Genomic DNA, 10086 nt, shown 5'->3' with positions numbered 1-10086 from the left:
TCTCCTCTCATATATTTTAATATGAAATATTTTCGGAGAGAAAAATAATTAAAACCAATAATCCTCGTTTTAATATTTGACAAAACTCAAATATGAAAACAGGGAAATCCCCAACTCTCTCCGAGGGTCCTTGAGTTGCTTAGGATTTCTAGGATTGCGAAACGAAATGCAATAAAATATGATATGCATGAATGATACATGTATAACATTCCAAATTGAAAATTTGGGATGTTACAATTCACGAGGGAAGGGCTTCAAACACCGAGGCACATAATTTTGTAAAAAGGTCGCTGTCCCTGAGCATGGTGGCCACATTTGGCTCTTACAACCAAATGACACAAGTATTGTGCCTTACATTCTGATGTCTGGAGAGCATTTTAGAAAAAAGAGGGGCATATTTGGAGAGGATTTTTCCTTTGACGAATAATAAATCAATTTTTGTGGCATTTTTTTGGAGCAAAATGACTGCAACTACTGGTTCAATCATTTGTTAAGGCCAAATGAGAAAATGAATGCATTTTTCTGATCTCCTGTCAGTGTCTGTTTTTAATCGCCAGAAACAACCAGAAAAATAGTCGTATGTGAACTGAAGTACTGAACATACACATTTACTTCATACTTGTATCTTTATTAACACACACACACACCGAGTTTTAGTACGAGAAAACCAACAATGACAGTAGCTAGACGAAGTTACATCTCGTCCATCAGGCCATTCCGCCATGGAGCCAGCCAGTCACCACGCATTAGTACTGGCCAACGTTGTTGACTCTCCAGCATACCTTCCTGATCTCCAGGCCTTGCTGGTCGCCTTTGATTTTCCCCATTTTCTCCATGGCTTTCTCGAACTTCCTCTCCCACTCTCCGGCCTTGTCCGCGTTTTCTGTCACCTGCGCTCTCGTTACCGTCGAGTTGAGCACGGCGTCCGAGGTGAACAACACTTTGTTGTCGAGCACGTTCTGGTAGTACTGCTTGTCCAGGACGTTGGAGGTCACATCGTCTTGGTTCACGTTGGTGTTGCCGTTGCCGTTGCACTCGGCCCTGAGCTTGGCGGCATATGCCGGGTCCATCTCAGAGAAGCGGCTGGAGAAGAACATGCAGCGGGCGCGGCCGATGGTGTGCGCGCCGGAGAGCGTGACCATCTCGTCGGAGGTGAGCCCCTTGGCCGCGAAGCTCGCCTGGAGCTGCGCGACGTTGGAGAAGGGCCCGGGCAGCTGGTCGGTCTCGTTGGCGAAGGACTCGCGCCCGTCGTAGCGGCCGCCTGGCATCCGGATATTGATGCTGCCGTTGCTGAGGAAGTAGGACGCGTCGCGGGCGGCGAAGGCGACAATGTCTGCGCATGAGACTGTATTGTTGCAGGCGGCCTCGATCGCCGTCTTGGCCTCGTCGATTACCTCGAACCCTCGCAGGCTGTCCTTGTTGGGAAGGCCTTCCCTCTCCGTGTCGCTGTTCTGGGAGTTGGTCGTGTTGAGGAGGACGGAAGCATCGCATCCCTGGATCATAATGAACATGTTGATCTTGTTAAACGACAGTGCAGTTAGTATATATAGTATAAGCTAGAATCGACGAGCTGTATGTACGTACCCGAACGAAGCAGTCGTGGAAGAAGAGACGGATGAGCCCCGCGCCAATGCCGGGGTTCTCATCCACGGCCTTCTTCACGGCATCCTTGATGATCTTCTCCGCGGTAGGGCACCTGGTGTTGTAATAGCCGTAGCTGAGCCCTGACCCCGAGGGAGAAGGGACCGGAGGGCCGGAGCCGCGAGGACAGAACAGCGGGTCCAGAATGGATGGCTTCAGCCAGCCGTTGAAGTTGAGGCAAATGTTGATACCCTCGCACGCCGCGGGCCCGGCGAGGAACGCGACCAAGACGACGAGCGCTGCGAGCTTATTAGTCGCCATCTTCTTTACGCACTAGCCACTAACTGGATAGATGGTCGTGTCTTGTCGTGTGTTGTTTTCTCCGGCTGGGTTACGGGTGGCATTCTTATAGGTCGTCCCGGACGACGACGACGACGAAGGCAATGACGTACGTATGGGCACGGCCGCGTTTCGTGGGCGGAGCACGTTGCCATGGACGCGAATCTCCGCCGGACAGCTCAAGCGGCTGACCGGCGACGTTCGACGGATCAGGTTGGGATTTATCTCACTGATTGCGCGTCGTCGGCCTGATCGGCTTCCGCCTTGCTGTCCTCGCCGGGCTTGTTCATTGCGTGGAGTGGAAAATACCCACAACGCCAACAACTACTCCATGCATGCAGGCATGCATGATGTGCTATACAGCTCCTAACCGGTTGCATTAACTCTGGCAGATTACGTTTGACATTCGCATGGAGTATAAATATTCTCCATGTGACTTCAGTTAGGCAAGGTGCTTATAATAATTTACACGCATTATGCATGCGAATGCTTTTAGTAGTTTTCTGTTTGTCAGTACAAATCAACGGTATGTCAGTACAAATCAGTAGTTTTTGACGAGAAACGGCCCCCTTCCACCAAAAATGTCTAGCCTGAAGACACATATTAAATACAGATTCCGGCTGCAACCGACTCTACATAAAATCAAAACAGTAGCAGTCCCTTGTGCTTGTTTGGTTCATGAGCTTTGGTAACCCATTCTGTATCAAAACAGAGTCAGTTCCATGTCACTCTGTATACCAGGAATTTGTACAGCCTGCAGTAAGCCCAATTTATCATGACAATATCATGCTAAAACAGCACAATGGAACAAATGTCTTCTAGTGTATCACGCGTCGCCAACTTATTTGGGTTCATTGGAATTCTGGTTCCCCTTTCTGAAAAGGGGAAAACAAGCATAGTCTAAAATTTATCACATTAATCTTCTTTTGTGGCAAATCCATAAGTCCGCCTTGTATTTTGTAGTGAACATAAAATCCCGTATATGCCCATGACAACTTCATTATATTTGCCATGTCTTGTTTAAAAAAAAAGGGCATATTTCAGAGTTTTACCATGGCAGGAGTAGTTTTTATGGAATCCGGTGTTCAAATTCATATACGTACATGGCAAATTTTTTTGTAACATCCGATGGCAAACTCTTTTCTTCAAGATAGCATGACAGAATTTCATATTTGCCGATCATGGCAATTTTCTTTTCTTTTTCGATGTAACGATGCCAAATTTAGTTGGCATATCATGTGAAAAAATAGTGTACGGACTATGTCAATCTTTAGTCATGAACTATGGCTAAATACATTTTTTATTGATCATGGAAATTTTACTACACGGACCATGGAAAAATTTATTTTGCTTATGCAACATGGAAAATTTTGTTTTCTATAGGACCAAGGCAAACTTAGTCTATTTAGCATGGCAACATCACTTTTTTATGGATCATGGCAATCTTCTTTTTGTGCACCATGGCAAGTGTAACTTTTTTAGGTAGAATGGAAATTTCGTTATTTAGATCATGGAAAAAAGAACTTAATTAGGCATGGCATTTTTTTACTTAAATACCATGATATTTTATTTGTAGTTATCATGGCAAATTTTATTATTTATACTATGTCATTTGTATTTATTAGTACATGGCAATTTATTTATTTTTTGAAACATTGCAATTTTTCTTTTCGGTGGATGCATGGAAAAACTAGTTTATGGAGATGGAAAATTTACTTTATGTATCATCTTAAATTTTCTTTTTAATGGCAATTTTTCTTTTACCATAGAAAACTTTTTTTGACCATGTCAAAGTTTCTTATGGACCATGGCATTTTTACTTTAAGTACCATGAAAAAATTTATTATATGGACCATGGAAAATTTCTTTTATATGAAATCCTATTCTTAAGTACCGCTGCTACGAAATCCTTACATATTATATTTATTCAGCTTGGTAACTACCCCCTTGAGTTTTGGTAACCGTCACAAGAATGAACTAGTACATAATATTTTTTGTAAAACTTGTATTTATGAATTGCACTGCTCTCTTCTTTAACCATGCAAATTTTATTTTTTAATTATGGCAAATTTAAACTTGCACCATGGCAAAAAACAATTATATCATGTCAACTATATTTTTTGGATAATGGCACTTTGGGTGTTGGAACATGGTCATTTATTTCTTTTTGGACGATGGCAAATTTTGACCGAACAAACCTTGGTAAATTCCAATTTTTTTACAAAATGTTTGAAAAAAAACATTTTCAAAATCTTACACCATGTAAACTTTATATTTTGAAACATCCCATGGCAAATTTGATTCTTTTTTCATAAGAGTTTTTTCATAATGTTTTTTTTCATTTATTTTTTGCCTCTGTCTTATGGAAAAATGGCAACTTAGTTTCTTACAAAATTGGTGGATTTTCTTCTTGTTTTGTTTCTAGGATATGGCATGTTTTTTAGTTTCACATGCATGCCAATTTTTTGTTCTGTTTTTAACAAGGATTTTTTCTTTGAGAGAAAGCAAGGATTTTTCTGCCTTTATCATTTTGTTTCTTTTTCTTTTCTAGGTATTGGGGCTTTTTAAAAGGGCAACAGCAGACAGATGGGATGTGTCTGGTCTTTTCGGTTTTGCGCCGTCTGGATCCCTACAGGATGGGCCGGGAGAAATAGCTAACGCCGAAACGTTCTTTCGAGACAGGCTCCTAGCGCGAACGATCTAGCTCGATCGGGAACAATCACTCAAGGGAATGATTCGCTCGCGCTGGGTGTCTCCCAGATTGAACGTCACGTAGATATCCCGGTCCATTATTTAAAGCCTTATAGCCCGCTTACATCACTTTATTATACTTGCTCTTAGTCTTTTCATCATGTACACGTGACACATTCCTTTTGGGCTTTCCATCATGTACATGTGAAACATCTTTTTGGGTTTTGCATCATCTACACATAACATGCAAAATACAAAAGACCAATTTGACATGTGGAAAATTAGACATTGTAACGTGACAGTTATCATGCATAACTGTTCTATCCTTAATCAGAACCGTTATAATTAAGATCAGCAGAGAATACATTTTTTGCCTATGTGACTGAATCTTATGGTTTATTTGTCTTATGTTCTAATAATTTAATAGATAGAATAATAGAAAGAAATCTTATTAAAGGTTGTAGCCCAATCTATACATGTGTTTGATATGTATGTGTTCAGCTTACCTGAGGGTGTATGCAAAGAAATTAGGGATATTATAAACATGAGGCAAGTATAAAGATGGACTGGATGGCATGGTGGAAGTTTTGCATCCCCAAGAGGGATGGGGGGGTGGGATTTAGTGAATTGTACTCTTTTAACTTAGCAATTCTTGACAAACAGTGTCAGAGGTTGGTTATTGATCTAGACTTTGTCTGTGCGTGGTTGTTAGACGCAAAATATTATTCAAATAGGAGTTTACTAGATGCAAATCTAAAAAATGGATCCACGTTTACATGGCAAAGCTTTCTTGAGGGGCTAGAAAATTTTAAATTAGGTTATATTTGGAGAATCAAATGGCAGAGGACATTAAGAAACAAGATCCGTTTACTAATCTAAACTAAAGTCAAATTTTACAGTACCAAAATCTTGTTCAAGTTGATTAAACAGAAGGAGGGTTTTGAGACGAAGATCTAGGCGCTTGAATCGCCTGATTCCGATAAACGAGCGAAGAGATAAACTAAAACGAAAATCGGATCAGAAATCGCGACCGAAAATAATCACGGAAAATCCGGGAAAAAGAAAACTGACGAACAGGCTAACGAACGAACGTTCGTTGTCTGTAACTAACGAGCGAAAACCGTTCGTTAAAACGAACGTACGGACGAACGTCCGCTATATAAACTAAACCGTGAAAACCGGCGAACCGATCTAAAAAAACGAAACTAGGGTTTTTTTTAAAACGACGATTTTTACCTAAACCAAAAAAACGAACGGCGATCGGATCGGCGGCGGCTCCGGCGGGTTCTGCGGTGGCTCCGGCGAGGCGGGGTGGGGCTGCGGGCGGTGGGGCGGGCCGGTGGTGGTGCGGCGGCGGCGCGGCGCGGCAGGCGGCGGCTGCTGCTTGCGGCGGCGGGGGTGGCGATTTGGGGGGCGGGGCGGCGGCTTATAAAGGGGAGGCGGGCTTGCCTGGGGGAGGGGGCAAGGCGGGGCGGGGAGGAGTCCCGCCCGGACTCGGCTTCGGCGACGGCGGCCTCCCGGTCTCCTGGAGGGAGACGAGGCGCGGGACGGTTGGGCCGGCTCGGCTGGGCTTCGGCACAATCGGGCGCTGGAGATTTTTTTTAAATAATTTCGCCGGATCTTAAATAAATCCTAGAAAATAAAATAAAAATCTAAAAATGCCAAAACAAATTTTCACCGTTTAAATAAAATATTTAGATCAAGATGAACATTTTCTTGGCCCTAAAATGCAAATTTGAAGAAACGTGCAATTTTCTAATGCAAATAAAATAGCAATAAAATCCGAATAAAATCAAATATTTGATTTTAATATTTTTCCTCCAATATTTCAATTATTTTGGAGAAGTCATATTATCTCCTCTCATATATTTTAATATGAAATATTTTCGGAGAGAAAAATAATTAAAACCAATAATCCTCGTTTCAATATTTGACAAAACTCAAATATGAAAACAGAGAAATCCCCAACTCTCTCCAAGGGTCCTTGAGTTGCTTAGGATTTCTAGGATTGCGAAACAAAATGCAATAAAATATGATATGCATGAATGATCTATGTATAACATTCCAAATTGAAAATTTGGGATGTTACAAACCTACCCCCCTTAAGATGAATCTCGCCCTCGAGATTCGGGTTGGCTAGAAAATAGGTGTGGGTGGTCTTTGCGAAGATCATCCTCTCATTCCCAGGTGGCTTCATCCTCGGTATGGTGGCTCCACGGAACTTTGCAAAACTTGATAACCTTACTGCGGGTGACTCGGCTGGCAAAGTCAAGAATCCTGACTGGCTTCTCCTCATAGGTCAGATCATTGTCTAGCTGAATCGCCTCCAAGGGTACTGTATCTCTTAACGGTATATCAGCCATCTCAGCATGACACTTCTTCAGCTATGAAACATGAAACACATCATGAACTCCTGACAGTCCTTCAGGTAACTCCAACTTGTAGGTAACTTCTCCCATACGTTCCAAAACACGATACGGTCCTACAAATCTCGGGGCTAACTTTCCCTTAAGTCCAAAACGTTTCACTCCTCGCAAGGGTGATACTCGCAGATATGCTCTGTCTCCAATTTCATAGGTTACCTCCTTGCGTTTCGAATCTGCATAACTCTTCTCCCTGGACTGAGCTACCTTCAGTCTATCTCGGATCAACTTAACTTTCTCTTCAGACTCCTTGATCAAATCTGGTCCAAACAACTGTCGGTCCCCAACTTCATCCCACATCAACGGTGTTCTGCACCTTCGTCCATACAGGGCTTCGAACGGTGCCATCTTCAAACTGGCTTGGTAGCTATTATTGAATGAGAACTCTGTGTAGGGCAAATTGTCGTCCCAACTAGATCCATAATCCAGCGCACAAGCCCTCAACATGTCCTCCAGAATCTGGTTGACTCTCTCGGTCTGTCCATCTGTCTGCGGGTGAAATGTTGTACTGAACTCCAATCTTGTTCCCAAAGTCTGGTGCAGTTGATGCCAAAACTTTGATGTAAACTGTGTTCCTCTATCTGATACGATGGTCCTCGGGACTCCATGCAGACATACGATCCTGGTCATGTATATCTTGGCCAACTTCGCACTTGTATAGGTTGTTTTCACTAGGATAAAGTGAGCTACTTTGGTCAAGCGATCAACTACTACCCATATAGAATCATATCCTGATTTGGTCCTGGGCAATCCGGTGATAAAATCCATGCCAAGTTTATCCCACTTCCATTCGGGTATCGGCATAGGCTGTAACAATCCTGCTGGCTTTTGATGTTCTGCCTTCACTCTCTAACATACATCACATAGAGCTACATACTCGGCAATATCCTTCTTCATACCAGTCCACCAGAAACGTTCCTTCAAATCCAAATACATCTTGGTGTTTCCGGGGTGTATCGAGTATGGTGAGTCATGAGCCTCCTGAAGTATTAACTTCCTGATATCTGTGTTATTGGGCACATAAACACGGTCCTCAAACCATAAGGTGTCGTGCTCATCCTCACGAAAACCTTTGGCATTTCCCTTGCTCATTCTCTCTTTTATCTCGGCAATCTCTTTGTCATCCTTTTGAGCTTCTCGAATCTTTCCTAAAAATGTAGACTGAACCTCCATTGTTGCAACAAAACCTCTGGGAACAATCTCCAATCGAAGTTCCCTGAGATCCTCTGCTAACTCCTTTGGCAATCCCGTGCTCACTAGGGTGTTAGCATAACTCTTCCGACTCAAAGCGTCTGCTACGACATTGGCCTTGCCTGGATGATAGTGCAGCTTCATGTCATAATCCTTTATGAGCTCCAACCATCTCCTCTGCCTAAGGTTCATCTCCTTCTGTGTGAAAATGTACTTCAAACTCTTATGATCCGTGTACACATCACAACGGTTTCCAATAAGGTAATGTCTCCAAGTCTTGAGCGCATGCACTACTGCTGCTAACTCCAAATCATGCGTGGCATAATTCAATTCGTGCGTTTTTAGTTGTCGTGAGGCATACGAAACAACTCTTCCGTCTTGCATAAGCACACTTCCAAGTCCTAGGCGAGAGGCGTCGCAATACACTTGGAAATCCTTGCGTATATCTGGCAGAATCAGCACTGGGGCTGTAGTCAAACGTTTCTTTAACTCCTGAAAGCTTGCCTCGCATTCTTCCGTCCATTTAAATTTGGTATCCTTCTTCAATAACTCCGTCATTGGCTTTGCAATCTTGGAAAAATTCTCAATGAATCTTCGATAGTATCCCGCGAGTCCAAGGAAACTGCGGATCTCGCTAACTGAAGTGGGTGCCAACCATTCAGTGGCTGACTGAACCTTGGTGGGGTCTACCGCTATACCTTCTCCTGATATAACATGTCCAAGGAATCCGACTTCCTTCAACCAAAACTCACATTTGCTAAACTTGGCATACAACTGGTGTTCCCTGAGTTTCTCGAGAACTATACGCAATTGCTCTTCGTGCTCCTCCTCATTCTTCGAGTATACCATTATATCATCAATGAACACCACAACAAACTTATCCAAATATTCCATGAACACTTTGTTCATCATGCTCATGAAGTAGGCAGGGGTGTTAGTCAGTCCAAATGACATGACCATATACTCATACAACCCGTACCGTGTGGTGAGTGTTGTCTTTGGTATATCTTTCTCTCGAATCTTCAGCTGGTGATATCCTGATCGCAAATCGATCTTCGAAAACACCTTAGCTCCTTGCAGTTGGTCAAACAACTCATTGATCATCGGTAGTGGGTATTTGTTCTTGATTGTCACTTCATTTAACGCACGATAATCAACAACCATTCTTAGAGACTTATCCTTCTTCTCAACCAAAAGCACTGGGGCTCCCCATGGTGATGAACTTCGTCGAATGTAACCTTTCTCCAATAACTCCTTGATCTGCTTCTTAATCTCCTCCAGATCATTTGCGGGCATCCGATAGGGTCTCTTTGATATTGGCCCTGTACCTGGCAATAGCTCTATCAAAAGCTCGATTTCTCGATCCGGTGGCATGCCTCGTAACTCCTCTGGAAAAACATCCGGGTAATCCTTCACTACAGGCACTTCCTCCTGAACAACTCCCGTGAGGGTATTTACTTGGCCCCTCCTAGGCGCATGCCTAGATACATACTTAATCCTTTTTCCCTCCGGGGTGGTGAGATAAATCGACTTACTAGCACAGTCAATGCTTCCTTCATACTTTGACATCTAGTCCATGCCTAATATCACATCCAATCCTTGTGACTCCAAAATTATTAGGTCTGACGGGAAAACATGGCTACCTGATTAGGGGTATCTGGTCGCACCATCGACTAGCCATATACTCTGCTCCAGGTGAACTCACTAATAGAGGGGTCCTAAGGGTTTGGGTTGGTAGTTTAAACTTATCCACGAATCCCCTTGATATGTATGAATGCGATGCACTAGTATCAAAAAGAACAAGGGCGGTAAAAGACTTAACCAAAAACTTACCTATAACCGCGTCTGGCTGCTCTTCAAC

At 43.1% G+C, this 10086-nt stretch overlaps 1 protein-coding gene across 1 annotated transcript; it reads right to left on the bottom strand.

Moving 5' to 3' along the window:
- Positions 1 to 537: 537 nt before the first annotated feature.
- Positions 538 to 1964, bottom strand: LOC109781733 (peroxidase 2). Its single transcript, XM_020340368.4, has 2 exons — positions 1585 to 1964; positions 538 to 1493 (listed from the first exon to the last, which is right to left on the bottom strand). The coding sequence occupies exons 1-2, from the start codon at positions 1900 to 1902 to the stop codon at positions 747 to 749; spliced, it is 1065 nt and encodes a 354-aa protein (XP_020195957.1). The 5' UTR covers positions 1903 to 1964; the 3' UTR covers positions 538 to 746.
- Between the last annotated feature and the right edge of the window lie 8122 nt (positions 1965 to 10086).

The sequence above is a fragment of the Aegilops tauschii genome, chromosome 3 (assembly GCF_002575655.3).
Source record: "Aegilops tauschii subsp. strangulata cultivar AL8/78 chromosome 3, Aet v6.0, whole genome shotgun sequence".
In the NCBI taxonomy this organism is placed as follows: domain Eukaryota; kingdom Viridiplantae; phylum Streptophyta; class Magnoliopsida; order Poales; family Poaceae; genus Aegilops; species Aegilops tauschii.
This window is presented reverse-complemented; position numbering and strand designations above follow the sequence as displayed.

What these genes read in the sequence shown, in the direction of transcription:
- LOC109781733 (XM_020340368.4), bottom strand. Translation starts at nt 1,902, where the DNA reads ATGGCGACTAATAAGCTCGCAGCGCTCGTCGTCTTGGTCGCGTTCCTC. An exon ending in TCCACGACTGCTTCGTTCGG is followed by an intron (nt 1,494 to 1,584) that starts GTACGTACATAC and finishes ATTATGATCCAG; the next exon opens with GGATGCGATGCTTCCGTCCT.